Genomic DNA, 20,537 nt, shown 5'->3' with positions numbered 1-20,537 from the left:
TTCTTAATGACAGCTTTCCAATCCAATCACAATCACTACATTTACATTTGTGGCAATTAGCAGACGCCCTTATCCAGAGCGACAGACAAAAGTGCTTTGAGTCTCTATTAATGAATAAATCTACACTGGTACACCAGATTACACACTTAATATAAATATAACTCTAGAATTCTACAAACTTGGAAAGTGCTAATTTAGGTGTTTCAGGAAGAGGTAGGTCTTCAGTCGTCGCTTAACGGACATCTAGGGGAAGTTCATTCCACCACCTCGGTGCCAGAACAGAGAAAAGCCTTGAAGTGTACATACCTCTAATTCTGAAGGAAGGTGGTACCAGTGGAGCAGTGCTGGAGGATCTCAGACAGTGTGGTGCAGTGTGAGATGTGATGAGGTCACTGAGGTAAGATCAAGTCAAGTCAAGTCAAGAAGCTTTTATTGTCATTTCAACCATATATAGCTGATGCAGTACACAGTGAAATGAAACAACGTTCCTCCTGAACCCAGGTGCTACATAGAACAACATAAAACAAACAGTACAGAACAGAAGAACACAGGGCCGAGAACTAAGATCCTCGCCACATAAAGTGCATGTGTGCAGCTGGTGCAAACAGTGCAAAAGACAACACAAGACAGTGCAAGACAACACAGGACAGTGCAGGACAATACACAATACACAAAATATAAAATTAAAAATAGAAATAGCTCCGCCAGTAAAACCTGTCGTAACAGAATAAGGTGCAGTGTAAACAGAAAAATGTAAACAGAATTTGTGCAATTCAGCAGCAGCAGCAATCAAAAATAAAGTTAACAGTGACCAAAGGATTTGGACAGAATATTGTGCAAAATAACAAGTCCCGGAATCAGCAACAGACGGCATGTAAACATTTTGCGATCGTGAAAAATGTGATTGGTATTGAAACCTGGGTGAACGAAGTGTATGATGGGTGTTGAGTCCGGTTTGTGCGGATCAGTCACACAGTTGTGTGTAAGTGTGTGTGTGTGTGTGTGTGTGTGTGTGTGTGTGTGTGTGTGTGTGTGTGTGTGTGAGAGAGAGAGAGAGTTCAGTTCAGTTCTTTGTTGAGGAGCCTGATGGCTTGCGGGAAAAAACTGTTGCACAGTCTGGATGTGGCGGCCCGAATGCTTCGGAACCGTTTCCCTGATGGTAGGAGTGTGAAAAGTGTGTGTGACGGGTGTGTGTGATCGTCCACAATGCTGTGTGCTTTGCGGATGCAGCGTGTAGTGTAAATGTCCATGATAGAGGGGAGAGAGATTCCGATGATCTTCTCAGCTGTCCTCACTATCCTCTGTAGGGTCTTGCGATCCTAAACGGTGCAGTTCCCAAACCAGGCAGTGATGCAGCTGCTCAAGATGCTCTCGATGGTCCCTCTGTAGAACATGGTCAGGATGGGGGGAGGGAGATGAGCTTTCCTCAGCCTTCTCAGGAAGTAGGGACGCTGCTGGGCTTTCTTGGTGATGGAGCTGGTGTTAAGTGACCAGGTGAGGTTGTCCGCCAGATAAACACCAAGGAATTTGGTGCTCTTGACGATCTGAAATGGAAAAATGGAAGATGGTGCTGGTCCATTTTTGGCCTTGTAGGCAAACATCAGTGTTTTGAATCTGTTACGTGCAGCTACTGGAAGCCAGTAAAGGAGCAGCAGTTGGGTGGTGTGGGAGAACTTGGGCAGATTGAACACAAGCCCTGCAGCTGCGTTTTGAATCATTTGCAGATTGTGGGATTAGTGGTGTTGGTCACAGATAGAGGTATGTATCCACTTTGTACTGAATCTCTAAAGATGCCACCGAAATGCACTCTTCCAACAACCTAGAGGCTGATTTTATTATAAAAATCCAAGGAAATCTGTATTGTTTTAAGTATAAGCATCATTTTGTTGATTTTCAGGGTTTTTTTATTTATTTATTCAAGCACATTTAATTTAAAAAGGCATCTTGACTGTAGAAATAGAATGTTTGCCCTGGTGGACTCTGAAGCACTACACTGCTGAGAAATCATACTATATATGGTAAATACGGCAGCAGTACAAATGAACACTATGTGTGATTACGGGTTGTGGCTTTCCTTGAGGACAGCTGATAGGTGATGGTGTGATGTGATGTGTGTCTGACTTTTGACATTTAACCATGTCTAATACATCACTTGTGTGAGTGAAGGTGTGAGATCAAAATAAAATACAGCTGGTCCTGCCAATAACTTGCTGACATCCCACTGTTCTTCTCCAAACCCAAAGCTCTTCTACACTGTTGCTGAAACAGTGTAATACACCATGGAGTCTTCACCGCTGGGTGAGCTGGTGAAAGTGCTCGCCGAACTCCAGCATTCATAACACCAAGCCCTCCTTCAGGTACACGTGGAGTAGGACCAGCACTTTCTGGAACTGCTTTATGCTAAGGTGGAGGACTATTAGGAAACAAGAAACAAACTGCTCCTGCCTCTGCATTCCTGCTAACATCCCACTAAACAAGATGGGGCAACGGGATCATGCGGCGGGATCCCTCGAGCTGTTCAATCATGCAGCCACAGTCTAGAACTGGTCAGCTTTGGAGCGAGCTCTCCAAGTTCTACTGCTCCTCTCCTGACAGGCCCAGCTTGCTCTCAGCAACTGCAGGCTAAACGCATGCTGGTATACAGTGACCTAAAGCAGGCAATCCTACAGCAAGTGAGCAGGACCCTGAAACAGCACAGACAGTGCTTTCATTCCCTTATCCTCCGTGAGGTCGGCCAAGCTCTCACATTCGGCCATCTGCACATCCAGCAACTGTGTGACACTTGACAGAAATGGCTGCTGGAGGAGGAATGAAATGCCAAAGATCCTCAACCTGGTGGTGCTGGAGCAATTCATCACGTGATTTCAGGCGAGGACTGCAGAGTGAATCCAGTGCCAGCATCAGGCATCATTGGATAAGGCAGTCCAGCTGGCCGAAGACTAGCGGCATATCCAGGAGCTGCTAAACCCTTCAACTTTCTCCCTCTCTCTTCCCAAAACCGATTGCCTGTCAGTGTGCTTCTCCCCCTCAATCTCCCCCTTCTCATCTCCAAGTGTCTGTGTTTCCTTTCCCGCAGGTGGGTGATTCTGACAGCACAGGTGCAGCAGGGAAGCCTGGGCCAGTCTGCTGGCATTGTGGGGAACCCGAACATTTGCAGGACCAATGTCCCAAAATGGAGGTGGGGCAATGGTTCAGATCCCCGACATGCAACAGGCTGCCCTCAATCAAACTGGAATGTACCGCATACCAATGGATATCCAAGGGGGTACATACAATAAATGCTTATATACATCTGGTACATCTGATAAATGCTTTTTTTATTTTTCTCTTCAGAATGTAAAATGACTCACTCATAGTGGTGGACACACTTGATTTAATATTAATAGATGGATCAAATATACAAGATATAGCTATAGTTACACAGTTTGAAATTATTTTACATTATTACTTTATTTATTTTACAATATGGCGTCTTCACTGTAGAATAGAATGTTTGCCCTGGTGGACTCTGAAGCACTACACTGCTGAGAAATCATACTATATATGGTAAATACGGCAGCAGTACAAATGAACACTATGTGTGATTACGGGTTGTGGCTTTCCTTGAAGACAGCTGATAGGTGATGGTGTGATGTGATGTGTGTCTGACTTTTGACATTTAACCATGTCTAATACATCACTTGTGTGAGTGAAGGTGTAAGATCAAAATAAAATACCTGTCAGTGTGCTTCTTCCCCTCAATCTCCCCCTTCTCATCTCCAAGTGTCTGTGTTTCCTTTCCCGCAGGTGGGTGATTCTGACAGCACAGATGCAGCAGGGAAGCCTGGGCCAGTCTGCTGGCATTGTGGGGAACCCGAACATTTCCAATGCCCCAAAATGGAGGTTGGGAATGGTTCAGATCCCCGACATGCAACAGGCTGCCCTCAATCGAACTGGAATGTACCGCATACCAGAGGATATCCAAGGGGGTACATACCAGTCAGTCCCGGCTGTACAATAGGGGCACACAGCTGCATGAAATTGCACTTGAAAAAAAGTACTTATCTCACGACCCACATCGAGTTCTCAATTACTCAAGAAGGGGCAAGGACCCTTTGAGGTTACGCGGCGAATTGGTTGACTATGAGGTTAGGCACACAGAGGTGACACACAGAGGTGACACACAGAGGTGACACACTCCAGTTATACTACCTCAATCTCCTGAAACCATGAAGAGAGTTGGTAGCAGTGATGGTTCTTGAGAGGGAGTTGCTGGAGTTGTGTTCTTCTGAAGCACTATACTGTTATGAAATCAGACTATAGATGGTAAATACAGCATCAGTGTACATGTATGTCCTTTATTGTGCCCAATATACCACTATTTCATTTTTAATCTACATTTGGTTTCAACTCATGAAACCATATATGCTGCTGTAGATTGAATGTGTGTGACCTGAGTGTGTCCTGGTGAACTAAAGTTGTACTTCCACATGTTAGTTTGCTATATGCTTATATTAAATGGTTATATAATAACATATTATGTCTAGTTGAATAAGAACCACAAAATGCTTTTTGTAATTGAAAGCAGTTTCACAACCAATTTTTTTGGATGGAAATATCAGAAACTTTAACAATTACAAAAACAGTATATATATATATATATATCACATTGATTACAACAATATGCATGGTATTTGAAACATAGCTTGAAAATTAACGTTAATACTTTTTTAATTCTTTCATAAATTGTATCGTCTCTGCACTGATACACAGTACTGATATGGGGCATGAGCCCAGGGTTGAAGATCAGTCAAGGTCAAGATCTGGTGAACCTCTACCTCAACCTACTCTAAACTTTACCTACTCTTACCCCTAAATTCTTCTACCTCAAACTCTAACAAAAGTTACCACTATTAATTGCTACCTATACCAACAGTTTCAAGCAATATGGATTCTACACTGCAAGCGCCCAGAGTGCTGACTGTGAAGGGTGAAGGCAGATACCTTTGACTTCGGCAACATGTGACACGACAGTTGAAATGTGAGTGGATAGAAAATCCTACATAAAACATATCTGTAATATATATACATATATAAATGAATATGAACGTGTACTTCATCCATTACTGAAAATAATATGATCACTCTGTGTGTGTGTAAATTGTAATTAAGCGTGGAGGTCTGATGTAATAAAATGTTGAAGTGAAACACCAGTTAGTGACAGGAGCAGAGCATTCTGGGAAACTGCATCGTCATGAAGCATGAAGATAATCCAACTTCAAACTCACCATTCACTTCATTTTATACACACACACACACACACACACACACACACACACATTATATAGAGCAGTAGCTGTATATGATCAGATATACACAGTGTTTGGATGTGAGGATGTAAACAGTGTGTATGTTTGTACATTTTCAGTTTTTTGCTGGAACACAGAGAAACACACAGGTTTGTATTAGAGAATGATGTATTTATTATTACTGTGTATATGATTTTTATAATGCATTATACGGTACGATATTCGAAACTGTTCAGTATTTAGTGCTCGGTTTCTGAAGCACACAGAACATATACGACTGAATTCCAGAAGAGTTGAATGTAAATGTAACACACAGGATCAGTGCGTCTCTGTTTATATATTTATATTCTCCTGTAGAATTAAACACTTCCGTGTCATTAGTGTGAATTATAAACTGCTGATTAAAGAGTTAATAAGCGAAAGGTGATGCAGGAGGCACTTCAGGCTGGAACGTCGTCTCACTGCTGTTTGCTTTTCCCCTCAGAGATGATGTGCTCTGGTGCCGCCCTGGAGAACCACTCGGACCATGAGCCGTCGTACAGGCACGCCCCCGGGTGTCCACACAGGTGTGCCGCGAGGGCGACCTGGCACGCCGTGACCCCCGACCCACACGTCACCCAAATGGGCTTCTGGAGGTCGACGCCTGCAGCTCGGAACATCTCCTTCATCTCCTCCACCGGACGCTGCAGTCCCGAGGAGTCCATGAAGGATGGAAAGGGCATGTTGATGCTGCCAGGGATGTGACCGGGTTCAGTATCTGATACAAAAAGAGGGGGTTTAATATTAACCTGTAATGTTAAAGGTCCGAGATACACTGCTTGTTCTTCCTCAGGCTATAGCAGATATAATCCCTCCTTACATCAACAGATCATCCATCCATCCACCTATCCATCCATCCATCCACCGATCAATCACATACACATCTTCACTCCTAAACATTAACCTGAAGAACCAGTTTAGTTCTCCCAGTAAACCTGTCAGTAGCCATGATCCAGTTCACACTGTACATCAGAGCTTACAGATAAATTCATCTATTGACTGAAGGTTTTAAAAGTTTTGCTTATGAAATATTCTGCACTCAAAATATTCAATATGTACACATGCCTTGCGAAAGTATTCGCCCCCTTGAACTTTGCGACCTTTTGCCACATTTCAGGCTTCAAACATAAAGATATGAAACTGTAATTTTTTGTAAAGAATCAACAACAAGTGGGACACAATCATGAAGTGAACCGAAATTTATTGGATATTTAAAACTTTTTTAACAAATAAAAAACTGAAAAATTGGGCGTGCAAAATGATTCAGCCCCCTTACTTTCAGTGCAGCAAACTCTCTCCAGAAGTTCAGTGAGGATCTCTGAATGATCCAATGTTGACCTAAATGACTAATGATGATAAATAGAATCCACCTGTGTGTAATCAAGTCTCCGTATAAATGCACCTGCACTGTGGTCCGTTTAAAGCGCAGGGAGCATCATGAGGAACAAGGAACACACCAGGCAGGTCCGAGATACTGGTGTGGAGAAGTTTAAAGCCGGATTTGGATACAAAGGATTTCCCAAGCTTTAAAACATCCCAAGGAGCACTGTGCAAGCGATAATATTGAAATGGAAGGAGTATCAGACCACTGCAAATCTACCAAGACCTGGCCGTCCCTCTAAACTTTCAGCTCATACGAGGAGAAGACTGATCAGAGATGCAGCCAAGAGGCCCATGATCACTCTGGATGAACTGCAGAGATCTACAGCTGAGGTGGGAGACTCTGTCCATAGGACAACAATCAGTCGTATACTGCACAAATCTGGCCTTTATGGAAGAGTGGCAAGGAGAAAGCCATTACTTAAAGATATCCATAAAAAGTGTAGTTTTTAGAGTTTGCCACAAGCCACCTGGGAGACACACCAAACATGTGGAAGAAGGTGCTCTGGTCAGATGAAACCAAAATCTAACTTTTTGGCAACAATGCAAAACGTTATGTTTGGCGTAAAAGCAACACGGCTCATCACCCTGAACACACCATCCCCACTGTGAAACATGGTGGTGGCAGCATCATGGTTTGGGCCTGCTTTTCTTCAGCAGGGACAGGGAAGATGGTTCAAATTGATGGGAAGATGGATGGAGCCAAATACAGGACCATTCTGGAAGAAAACCTGATGGAGTCTGCAAAAGACCTGAGACTGGGACGGAGATTTGTCTTCCAACAAGACAATGATCCAAAACATAAAGCAAAATCTACAATGGAATGGTTCACAAATAAACATATCCAGGTGTTCGAATGGCCAAGTCAAAGTCCAGACCTGAATCCAATCGAGAATCTGTGGAAAGAACTGAAAACTGCTGTTCACAAATGCTCTCCATCCAACCTCACTGAGCTCGAGCTGTTTTGCAAGGAGGAATGGGCAAAGATTTCAGTCTCTCGATGTGCAAAACTGATAGAGACATACCCCAAGAGACTTACAGCTGTAATCGCAGCAAAAGGTGGCGCTACAAAGTATTAACTTAAGGGGGCTGAATAATTTTGCACGCCCAATTTTTCAGTTTTTTATTTGTTAAAAAAGTTTGAAATATCCAATAAATTTCGTTCCACTTCATGATTGTGTTTCACTTGTTGTTGATTCTTCACAAAAAATTACAGTTTTATATCTTTATGTTTGAAGCCTGAAATGTGGCAAAAGGTCGCAAAGTTCAAGGGGGCGAATACTTTCGCAGGGCACTGTATATTAATATTATAATCAGTGTTTGAGATGAACGAGTGTGAAGAACATTTCTTTAGTCTAAAGAACCTTTATGCAATGAAAAGGTTCAACTGATTCATCACAAAACTTTACACCAAGAACCAATTAAACCCTAAACCCATAGATCATATCTATCTATCTATCTATCTATCTATCCATCCATCCATCCATCCATCCATCTATCTATCTATCTATCTATCCATCTATCTATCTATTTATAATCTATCTATCCATCCATCCATCCATCCATCTATCTATCTATTTATAATCTATCTATCCATCTATCTATCTATCCATCTATCCATCTATCTATCTATCTATCCATCTATCTATCTATCTATCTATCTATCTATCTATAATATGCTTCTCTATAGATATAACATATATATCTTATATACAACTTATATATAAGTTGTACAGTCTGAAGGTGTATTTCAGGGTGAAAGGTCAGAATCGGATCTTCTCAGTCTGAAGGTGTATTTCAGGGTGAAAGGTCAGAATCTACTCCATGCACTAATTCAGACTGCAGTGTTTGTACCTTCTCGCGGTTCCGGCTCGAGCCCCCGGAACCGTCCCTCCATTCTGGCGTCCACGAGCTGGTACTTCCGGTCGGTGAGGTTCTGCAGGACGTCCTCGTAGGTCTTGACCCAGTTCGGGTTCCTCTGGGCTCTAAAGCTGACGCGCTGCGGTGCGGAGGGCAGCTCGGTGACCGGGTGACCCTCCCGCAGCCAGGCCTTCATCCCACCGCTCAGCACCGACACGGAGCGGTGCCCGAACAGCCGGAACATCCACCACACGCGCGGCGCCGAGAACGAGCCCAGGTCGCTGCAGTCATACACGACCACGTGCGTGTCGTTTTCGACGCCCAGATTCCCCACGTAGTCGGCGAACTCGTTCTCCCCGGGAAGCATGTGATCGTACGGGGACGACTTGTCGCAGCACTCGTCGATGTCGAAGAACGACGCGCCGGGGATGTGGCGCTGCCGGAACTCCTCGTGTGCATTCCGCTTTAGTTTCGGGAGATACCACGAGGCGTCCAGAACCCGCAGTCTCGGGCCCACGCGGCTGTTTCTCACCGCCTCGGCCAACCACTGAGCAGCCACCAGAGCCTTCACCTGCCCGGCCATGGTCCCCTGCTCGTCCCCACAGCGGCGAATCGGCACAGAGTCGGCTCGTCTGAACTACTGTTAAGTCAACAAATCGCTTATTTTAGACTCAAGAAATCGGTTCATTTCAGGTATCAAGTGAAAGAATCGTTTTATTTAATGTATCCTATAATGTTAGAAAGGGAATCTGTTTATTTGAGGTATCAAGTGAAGTAATCGGTTGCATTAAGGTATCGAGTGAAGGAATCGGTTCATGTAAGGTATCAAATGAAAGAATCGGTTTGTTTAAGGTATCCAGTGAATGAATCGGTTCCTTTAACTTATCCAGTGAGGGAATCGGCTCATGTAAGGTATCAAGTGAAGAAATCTGTTTATATAAGTATCAAGTGACTGATTCGGTTCATTTGACCTCTTTTTTTTGATGAATTTCTCTAATAGAGTATCCAGCACAAGCAAAACATTTGTTTCAAACTTCACCCCAAAAAACACACACTACCATTATAACAGTGTTCATTTAGACCCTATTAGCAGGGCTCCCCACCCACTGGACCTCGGACCGGTACCGGATCAATCAGTACTGGGGCACACAGAATACACACAATACTTTTTAAAGATTACTTTATTTCCATTTTATTGACTTTTGCATATTTGTAAAAAAAAAGTTTAGAAAAGAGGTTTTTTTCAAGCATCGATAAATGATTGTAGTGGTGATTATGGTGATTTGAGTTACATTTATATATATATATATATATATATATATATATATATATATATATATATATATATATATATATATATATATATATATACTGTATATAATCCCAGCCCACTCCAAGGAAAAATTAACAAAGTTTGGTAAATTGAAATAAAATAAAAAGCTACACAAATACCACTAAATAAGATTCATCTTAAAAATTATAACCTAAATAACAAAATAGAAAAATCACAATGCACTTAGCATTTAAACGAGAACCTGGTCTTTTATACGCTATAAGATCTTGAGTGGTCTGCTATAGAGCTCTGATCTCATCCCTAATGAAAACCTTTTGGATGAATGTAAACACTGACTGCACCCCAGGTCTCCTCACCTTCATCAGTACCTGCCTTTCATAACACCCTTGTGGCTGATGAACACAAATATCCATAAGCACACGCCAAAATCTAGTGGAACACTACACACTCCAACATATGGAATTGGGACTAAATGTGGAATGCAATGCTCAAAAATCACATCATAATTCGTATGACCAGGTGACCCAATACTTTTGGCAATATAGTGTATGTTCATGGTTGTCACTATTTCTATTTTAAAGAAAACCACAACCATATGCATATAAATCCAACTGTACCATCTGACATTTCTTCACTAAAAGGATCAGTTGAAAATAAGTGGTGACAATAAATGGGTTATTTAGTGAAAGCAAGTGAGTCTTCGTTCTGTCTCTGTCCTCTAACCACCGTCTGCACCGACTCAGCAAATTGTTCCATATGGTGAAGAGCTACTAAAAGCCAACCATTTTTTCATGATTTAAATCCCACTTTCTCTCTACATGATTATAAACTGTAATTTGATTTCTCTTTGAATGAAACTGCAGGTGGACTCTGTTCTCCAAGAAGATCCTGACCATTTCAAAATCCATTGTAAAGTTGTTTTCTTTCTGACTTTGCACCAGCAATTGAATCATGTCACCTCTACTTTACATTCCAGACGCAACAGCTCACAGAAAACTCAGAATTTTCTGGATAAGACTTTTATTCAGATTTTTTCACAATTCAGAAAAAAAATGTTCGTAAGGAAAGAAATGATGGATATAAGTGATGAAATCACAGGGTGTATCAGAACAGCCATGATGACGCTTTAGATTGACTGTTTTTCATTACTTCTGATTTGGTGAGAAACTATTTTATAAAGAGACTCATTGCAAGATTTAAATCTCAAATTTATACATATGATTGATAAATTATTATATAATTTGTGGTGTTTTACTGTTTTACTGTACTGGATCTAGTCAAAAACTCGTTATTTTTTTATTTTAGTTTTCAAAACGGCTACAATGCAAGGGGAATTGTTATGAGTAAATATTTTTAAAAACTCAGTTGGATTTTTACAATTTATCCAAAAACATATATTTAGTTTAAGGCATGTATTTTTTTGCTTTCATTCTGGGGATGATCTGCATGTCTCGAACATCACTGTGCTGCAGAAGCCAACACAGGTATCTTTCTGTTCCCATACCCCAGCCACTGCTAGACAAAGGAACGACTTTCCTCATATCGATGTACCATTTGTACGATTCCTCTGGCACAGCGTGGTGTCGTAGGGCTTCTTGTACCATCTCAGGGGTGGAGTGTCGTTCCCCGAGCCCGACTGTCTCCCCCAACCCCAAGAGCAAATCGGCTGCTTTTGCTTTAGTTTCACAAGAACCTTCAACGTAAGCTTGGTAGAAGGGCACACTGAGGTGATCCATTTCTGTCAACCAAACAGCACCGCCATTCTGTTCGATCAAGACTGCTTCTCCTTTGCGAGTAAGCTTTCTACCACACTGGGGCTGCCCCTCCTTTACCCATTCAATGCAGTCAGAGGACGGCATCATTGGAATGGCTTGTTCCAGAGTTACTCTTGGTAACGGTTTCTCCATCCTCTTCATCAGGTCCTGTGCATGGGACAGCGTTCCTGCTGCACTTAGGATCATCTTTGAGTGGTATTTTAACATTGCCTGAGTCAAGTGGACCACATAGCTTTCTGCTATGCTAATCGCAGCATTCATGTCACCAAGCAGCTCACACTCAACATGGTAGAACTGATTCAGGTGAGTCGAATCAGGTTCCTCTCCTCGAAAACTTGGAGAGACATAATATGTCCCTGGAAGCCCCTCCTGAAATCGTAAGAAGTACTCTAGCACAAACTGCATGGAGTCAGCCAAGTATACATCTTGGCCTAGCATATTGACAAAAACAGGCTCAGAGTCAGACCCTAGGCCCATTGGTGAAGAAATGGTGTCAGTTGTGATTGGTGTCAGAGCATATGAGTACTTGCATTTGTTACTGAAGTAATCCACCGTAGTGTGGAATAGAGTATTTTGAATCTGAAAGAGATTGCGGTACCATTGGCTCTTGATGGCTGATATGGAGTGGCTTTGAGGTTTCTCCCAAGTGTGAGGTGGTGTTGTCTTAGCAATTTTGGTGTGGATTTCTTTAAGAGCATCTGCATTTGCTGGAGGACCATCTACAGATGTGACATATCCGGGATAGATTGGACAGAAATTAGTAGGCACAGTGGGAGGTATTTCACCTGGATTTGTGACAATTGGAATTAACTTGGCATGGGCATAGTTGATTTCCAAGCCCTCAAATATGAGGGACACACCACCAGCACCCATTCCCTCTTCCAGTAGTTGAGCTACTTTCCGTGCAGCCAAGATGAGGTCAATGTAGTCATTCTTGTCTAGACAAAAGATGTCACTTGATAGTGGTCGTCTTGGCACCAGAATAGTAAAGCCGGGTGTATTAGGAAATGGGGAAAGAAAAGCTACATGTTGATTGTCTTCCCACACACGCCAGTGTTGCTCCTCCCCTCTTACAATGCGTGAAAATAGTCCATTGTGAGATGGATCGCCATTAAAATCATAGCATGTTGGTGTTGGGAGCTGTGCCCTGATCATCACCTGGACTTGTTCAAGGAATGCATCATCACAACGTGGGCCACTTTTTGAACTGCAGTAGCCAGGGTCATGCATGTGGAATTCCTCTTCCTTGGCAAGATAAGCCTTCCATTTGGGTTCTAGGCCATAAAGCGGTAGGATTTTGATAAGTGCAGGCTTGTCTGGTTGGGGTCTAAATACAAGGGCACAGCGGTACACCCCTAGTTTCTCACAAAGCAAGTTAGCAACTGTTTGTGCCGCTAATAATATTGCCACATAGTCTGGCACAGTTAGCTGAAAAATGCTGTTTGGACCATTTAAGGTTTTTCGGGTGAGAATGGTTGTTCCTGGGGTCCACGGGTCAGAATGCAAATAAGCGACAAGTTCATCAGTTTCCCAAATCACATTTGCAATGTTCATCATGGGTCTGAAGACTTCAGCTCGAGCAACACCACTGTTCATTGATGCAACAAACATTACTCCAGCATTTGTTTCAACTACAGTTTCACCTTTGTAGTCAACTGCAATGATTCCAGCACATTTTGCATCCGAAACTTCATAAATCACTTCTTGACAGGCTTGTTTAAGAGTGTACCCTTTAAGATTGTAGAGACTAGCTACTTTCTGAGCAACTGTCTGACGTATGAATGCATCACCATCACCGGAGCAGGTTACAGCCAGTTTATCATCAGCATAAATTCCAGCCCCAACAACTGCTGTGTCTCCCACTCTACCTTTCCACTTGCCTACTAAGCCCCCTGTGGATGTGGCTGCTGCTAGTTTGCCACAACAGTCTAGAGCAACTGCTCCTACAGTTTGTGGATGATTGTTTTTATTTCCACTCAGTTTTATTGCAAGTTCCTTGTATCTGATATCAGTGTGAAAGTAGTCTGTTTTCACCAGATTTTCGCTTTCTGAGAGACCCATTAAAAACTCCTGAGCCCCTTCTCCAGTAAGTAATGCATGGTTACTCTTATCCATGACATGACGAGCTGCATTCACTGGGTTCTTTACATTATGCAAGCAAGCCACAGATCCAGATTTCTTTCTGTGCCCATCCACGATAGTAGCCTCCAGCTCATGCTGGCCATTTTGGTTGTACACAGATCCTTTGCCTGCATTAAATAAGAAACAATCTTCTAAAGCAGCAACACTTCTCTGCACCGCATCAAGACTGCTGCCAGCCTGGCTTAGCACACCTGCTCCCAGTGTAAGTGCTGTGTGAAGCGCAAATTCAACGACCTCAACCACTTTATTGTTCAACATCATTTCCTCCCCTGCACCACCATGAATCATCAGGGTGAAATCTGGCTTTCTTTTTGGAGTAGAGCCTAAGGATTGTTTGTCCACCACTTCATTCCATCCATTTGTGTTATTATCTGCTTCAGTGAGATTTTTTGATTCTCTCTCTGTTCCTAGGAGGCATTCGATGGCTCCCATCTGCCCAGCAATTGCATACTTGACTGCCAGAAGCATCAACATTTTTATGTTTAGTTCAAAACACTGTTTAAGTTTTCCTAAGATGCCTGCAAATGTTCCCTTTGCATTCAACACAATACGGACTTTGTCCACCTTGCCGATGTAGGTAACAGCTAGCTGGTCAGTTGCATAGACATTACCAACAGCACATTCAACACCCTCCATCAGATCTGATCCAGTCAGGTAGATAGAGGGGCATCCAAAAAGATCCAGAAATTTCTTAAGTGGGTTGTCTTGAGTCATACCATTGCGCAAGACAGCTAAATGAGGCCCTACACCACTACCACTTTTCGTGGCTTTGATATTTTTTTTGTGCTCCATGAATGTTAAGTGGAACTGCTGAAAGAGCTCCTTGGTATGGTGAGGGACAAGGTCTGGCCTGGTGCAGCACCCTAGAGCTGTAACTAGCTGTCGAGACAGCATTGTGACTGAATATGTGGGATCGCAGCGACCATGTTTGAAGTGTCGCATATGAGTAGGGGTCACCATGATATATCTATCAGCTGATTCGCCAAGAGTTTGCCTTAGAGAGAGCTGCAATGAAAAATTAATCCATGCATCATATAAACCTCTCTGGCCCCTTAGAGTGGTGAAGACATCTGGGTAGGATAACACTTCAAAGGTAACAATAGGTTTACTTGCTTCTGACAGAGGGTAGAGAGGCTGATACTGAAGTTTAATACTACCTATTGGGAACTCAAGAGGGCTTGGGTGGCAGACAGTATGATCTGATTCATCAATATGCTCAAGAGTTATAGACTCTGAAATCTTCCATACACGTCCAACCATGAGGCCAGCCACCATTCCATCCAGAGCGCTGTGTTCAAACAGCATACCAGTTACACCGTCTTTGAACACCACCATGTTTACCACCTGTAAAAAAAATATAAATAAATAAACGCACATCACTTTCAAAGCACATGTACCTTCTAATAAAGATCGGTTTGTCCTGAACACACAAATGTATCATTTTGTATATTTAAATAAGCTATATGGCATTATATCATTATATACTGTGTGCTCAAAAGTGCATTCAGGAACTGTATTGGGGATGAAAAGTTTAAATGAGTTTGCAGGAAATTGTTTCCTAAGTTTCCTTAGAAATTGTAATGCTTCAGCATACGATAATTGCATGCTTCCACCTTTTTGGGGTCAATTAGAAAAGACCACATAAGATTGTGCTCGCCAAGTGACCATATATAATTTGATGTTAAAGATGAGACACAAGATGAGGCCTGAGCCTCTACCAAAGCCAGACGTTTTATAGCTGTGTTTAAACTGTATGTTTTTTATCATGTTTTACTGCCATACAAAAACTTTATTTTTGCAAACCAATTTTCTAAACAAGACGATTTCCTGATCTCACTGATTGATGATGTCAGTATAGTCATTTTCTTTACTTGTTGGTTCAGTCAAGGATCTATCAAAATCTTTTATGGTATAAATAGTAATCCTCTAACAATAGTGGCACAATCAGTTTCAAACTAGCTTTAGAATGATCTTTTTTCCTGACACACCACACTCACTTCCTGGTTAGTTCACAAAAACATTCAGTATTTATTTTCACACACCTTGTCATAGTACCTCAGACCCTGGCTGTTCTCTCCTCCCAAACGGACTGCATTGAGAGTATTTGCCAGATCCACTGGTGCAGAACAATCTTCTAGCGACAGAGCCAGGATGGCACTCTCCATCACACCAAGTGATCTTGCTGCTTCACCACCAGCTTTCAGGATCTCCTCCCTGGCAGTGTACCATGCTTGTCGATTAAGAGCAGAAAAACCACACATTGTGGAAGGATCATGAACAATCGATGCAGGTGGAAGATGCATAACATGGGACAGCTGGGTAAAGAGGTCAAGAAGGGGCACAGGTGAGACCTTGCCTGCTTCACCACAGCTTTGTACAATCTGAATTGGAAATACACCTCCATTGCAGATCACAATGGCATGAAGGCTTTCTGGATACACCTGAGGATAAAAGTCAAATAGGTGAACTGTTATTATGAAAGTCTATTCCTATGTCCTGCTCAGACAGGATTAGTGTTCTGGGTATGAGTAATTCTGATCAATCACAGAGATCTAACAAACTACACACATCTTTTCACAACATTTATTTTCTGACAGGCAATTAAAACTTTTGGGTTTGGTGGAAAATAAAAAAAGATATTGGTGACCATTCTTATTTCCAAAGGACAAGTGTGGGGGCATGTTTTAATGCCAACCAAACAAGAGCCGGCGACCTGATAATGAAAATCATTAGTGTTAATAGGATGAAATCAGGTGTGGCTCCTGTTTGGTTGAAATAAAACCCTTCACCCACTCTGACCCTTTGGGGAAAAGCTCTAGAGCTTTAGGAAACACATCGATACCTTTATCTGATCCTGATGTTTGCCGGGTAAACGACTGGCTGCGAACACCTCTGACTGCTGCGTACGCTCTGTAGGTACATCACCCTCAACAAGCCAGGGCTCACTGTACAGCTTGGCTGCAGCCCACAACAGAGTGGTAGCCCTCTCAAGCTGTACACACTCTCCCTTTGCTTTGGATGGAGGCAGCACCGAGGGGATCGCCGTGGAGGTCGGCAGGGAGTCCGAACAAGTCAGGAGACGCTGTTTGAATTGATCGGTCACCCAGTTCTCGTGGCAGGAGGCACTGGAATTCAGCTGCTTGTGGATGCCGATGAGGGTCTCTGTTTGCTGTGAAAGAGCACTTTTATACAGGATGTACTCCTCTGGACTCAGAACAAGCTGAAGCACTCGGCTCGCTTCTTTTAAGGTCACATCTAAGTCAGGAACTGGGTAATCAAGTAACGCCATCCTGAGGAGAAGAGAACAACATACAGAGAATACATTCATGGGATGTATTCAAGAGTTGAGTGAGATGTTTTGCACCACTTTCTCATCAATGCATATTTACTCATGTTTCTGGAGAGGTTTTGTTCTGCTCTTTTGTCAATTCATAATCCTATTTTCATTCTCATCCATCATTTGTGTCTATTAATTTGTCCTTATTTTAACACATCTGCTGCTTCTTATTTAGGTTTGGTCTATATGTATTGAGTCCCTATTAATTTTTTCCAACATGAGCACAGTGAGGAACATGTGACTTGGTTATAAACTATGAATGAATGACCAGTCCAGTTCACATGATCTACAGCACTTCATTGTTTAAGCCAAAATTCAATTAGTTCATGACTTCATTTTCTCAAAAACCCAGCGACTCTGTGTATTTCAGTAAAATTCCAACACAAGACACGGGCCGTTAAGGGGAAACTTTTCTCAATGTCTAAGAAAAGCCTTTGTTTCCAACCTTATTAGCGTAGCGTTGTGTTGGTGCATCACATCATCGTAGAAACACAGCGTCTGTGCTTTTAATGTGTTTTAAAATTAATATCATTCAAAAACAGTCTTTCTTAATTAATGAAATCTTATGACAGTAATAATGAGTTAATAATAAAAGTAAAATCTGAGCGATTTTTTCTTTTTGGCAAAAATGCACAACATTCCAACACAATCTACACCTAGGAATAAATGAGGTATTGGCTTGAAATTTACATTTTTTTTATTAAACACCGAAAAACAAACTAAATTGTAATGTTTAAGAACATTTTAATATTTAGTTCCTCTTTATGGAAAACTCCACCATATAAGAGATTATACGTGTTTTTTAATCTGTTTATGTGGAGTTTCTGCTGTACTGAGTATTAAACATAAATAAACCTCTGAACTAATCAGAATCCAGAATGATATTAAGGTTAGGAAATTTTTATATTTTATAAGCTATCCATATATTATCATATTAATTCTAAACTAATCTATCAATCTATCTATCTATCTATCTATCTATCTATCTATCTATCTATCTATCTATCTATCTATCTATCTATCTATCTATACACACATATATAATATTCACTCACCTCAGGTCAGAATGGAGTTGTGTGCTGAAGCTGAACGCAGGGTTTCGTCGCAGAAGACAAACAGGACAGAAGACTAACAGGCAGTAATGCAGACTGTGTGATTTTAATTACATAATTTAATTCCCCACCTCCACGTACGTCCAGATGGAGTCCTATCACTGACTTGTGTCTTCACCTCCGCCCTCTTTACAGTCTGAATCAGCAACGCAGCGACACCGTCTTACACATGCACATACAAAGTTGGAGACACACAATTGCATCAGACTTCTCTGGATGCAGTGACATCAAATGTTCCCTTCGCTTGGACTAGGAAACTCTAAACCTGCTCCAGCATGACACTTTTGTACGTCGCTCTGGATAAGGGCGTCTGCTAAATGCCGCAAATGTAAATGTAAATGACAATTACCCTGTGCACAAAGATCTGCTTTCCATGGGTTGGAGTGGAAGATCTTCTACTATAGAACCCTGAAACTTAGTGAACAACCTTGTGGCTGAATTCATGTCCACAAATCTCCACAAAATCCAGTGGAACATCTTTCCAGAAGAGTGGAGGTTATTAGAACAGCAGTGGGGTCTAAATTTGGACTGGGATGTTCAAAAAGCACCTACCAACCTTATGCTCAGGTTTCCACAAACTTTTGTCCATATAGTGTATTACAATAATGTGGTGAATGTGTAATGAAGTGTTAGTTAGTTAGTTAGTTAGTTAGTTAGTTCCTCTTCCCACAGCACACAGTAAAACAAATCTAATATACATGTACAGATGTAAAATATTTAAAGTGATTACATATGGTTTTATACTTTACTTTTGAATGTAATAATAAAATGTTTAAAATTGAAGCAGCAGCTACAGAAAGCCAGTGGAGGGAATGTAGCAGTGAGGTGATGTGGGAGAACAGAGGAACATTGAAAATCATCAGGTGCACATCATGTGATGTTCACATCACATGCAATTGTCATTAAATTATTCCAAACTACATCAGTTACAAAAATAACACACTCTACTCCTGCACACATTCCTACAAATTACAGTGGATTAGCTCAGCATAGAAACTTCTAGAAGATTAAACTCAAACCCACAATGCAATCATTTTACACTGAGAGTGTTAGTGAAGCAGGGCGAGATATTATTATTAGTAGTAGTAGTAGTAGTAGTAGTAGTAGTAGTAGTAGTAGTAGTAGTTGTAGTGGAATGTTCTTGCATTATAAATGCACTTCCACTAGAGGGTGGTCTCGCAACTACAGTTAGAAGTTAGAATCTGCAAAATCTGAGTTAGGTATAAACGGAGGTCAGAGCCAGCTTCAAGTGGGTGGGACTTGAGCTCCAAGTGGGTGGGACTTGAGCTCCAAGTAGGCTGTACAAACCTCTGTTCTAATATTTAACAATGACTTTTTAATTATACATGGAAAAAGCATGGCCCCACTCTTTATGTTCTTTGTAGAAATGTAGAAAAGCGTTTGAGATACACAATGACAAAGACACAAGAAACCATATTTTAAAAAGACCACGTTTAATCTGCATGTGTCGCTACTTCTGCAATCGACATTCACCGCACTTTATGCACAAACCCCACCCTTGGCATAAACCCCACCCCTTTGTGAAGTCCAACCTATTTGCAAAATCTGGCTTTTTGGTTTTTCTTTTCTTGTGTTTCACCATTGTCCTGGGATTTGCCTCGGTTCACACCGAGAACAGGAGATGGCTGCATGACAAACTGCTCCTCCATGTTATGAGTTATGATTAAGATGAAGGGGTGCAACAAAACTCAGTGAGGTCCACACGCTTTATGGATTTCTATGTACTCTTTTTCTTTTATACAAAATAGAACACAAAATTGGGTATATTCAGAAGTCAAGTTTTACAGTCCTGCAGCAAATATACGAGTAATTGGTGTAATTAAATGAACTTCTTTCCCACATTGTAAGGAGATCAGCAGTTTACCCAAATACCAAATTGTTATTAAATTAACCCCATTCACAATGAATCACTGACTCTGTGTCTGAATGCTAAGTGCTTCCCCAACATCCTTTTGTATCCACAGCTGGAATCCTGCTGCAGAATTTGGTGCACAGTTTCATCCAAATTGTTGCCATCCATTGGAGTTAATAGATTGTGGCCTCTGATAATTATACAGTCAAAAAGAAAAAACGATTACATGCGGTCAGTTGCTCTTTCATTTCTAAATCAAAAGCGACTTGGTCTATTAAATCTCATAGTCTAAAACCAGCTGTTTGATAATATATATGTAAGAGGTCATCAGATAATGTGATGACTGACAGTTCTGTGCAGTACTTAAATAGATATGAGCAGGGAATATAATTATGGTCAGTTGTTAGTGAAGGTGTTTGCTTGGGGAAAGAAACTGT

General features: G+C 41.6%; 2 protein-coding genes and 1 long non-coding RNA gene across 3 annotated transcripts in view; all 3 read right to left on the bottom strand.

Moving 5' to 3' along the window:
• Positions 1-20,537, bottom strand: part of LOC310728084 — a 72,290-nt gene that overhangs the window by 28,489 nt on the left and 23,264 nt on the right. The window lies entirely within an intron of this gene.
• Positions 5,439-11,513, bottom strand: mpst (mercaptopyruvate sulfurtransferase). The gene is made up of 3 exons (XM_083543492.1): positions 10,103-11,513; positions 8,562-10,051; positions 5,439-6,045 (listed from the first exon to the last, which is right to left on the bottom strand). The coding sequence occupies exons 2-3, from the start codon at positions 9,148-9,150 to the stop codon at positions 5,747-5,749; spliced, it is 888 nt and encodes a 295-aa protein (XP_083399618.1). The 5' UTR covers positions 9,151-10,051; positions 10,103-11,513; the 3' UTR covers positions 5,439-5,746.
• LOC310727717 (uncharacterized protein) lies at positions 10,442-19,897 on the bottom strand (the record flags this gene model as incomplete). The annotated part of the gene is made up of 6 exons (XM_083544464.1): positions 10,442-15,122; positions 15,821-16,219; positions 16,621-17,068; positions 18,171-18,243; positions 18,309-18,389; positions 19,828-19,897. The coding sequence occupies 6 exons, from the start codon at positions 19,895-19,897 to the stop codon at positions 11,265-11,267; spliced, it is 4,929 nt and encodes a 1,642-aa protein (XP_083400590.1). The 3' UTR covers positions 10,442-11,264.

Source organism: Silurus aristotelis (genome assembly GCF_946808225.1).
Source record: "Silurus aristotelis genome assembly, chromosome: 6".
Lineage (NCBI taxonomy): Eukaryota > Metazoa > Chordata > Actinopteri > Siluriformes > Siluridae > Silurus > Silurus aristotelis.
This window is presented reverse-complemented; position numbering and strand designations above follow the sequence as displayed.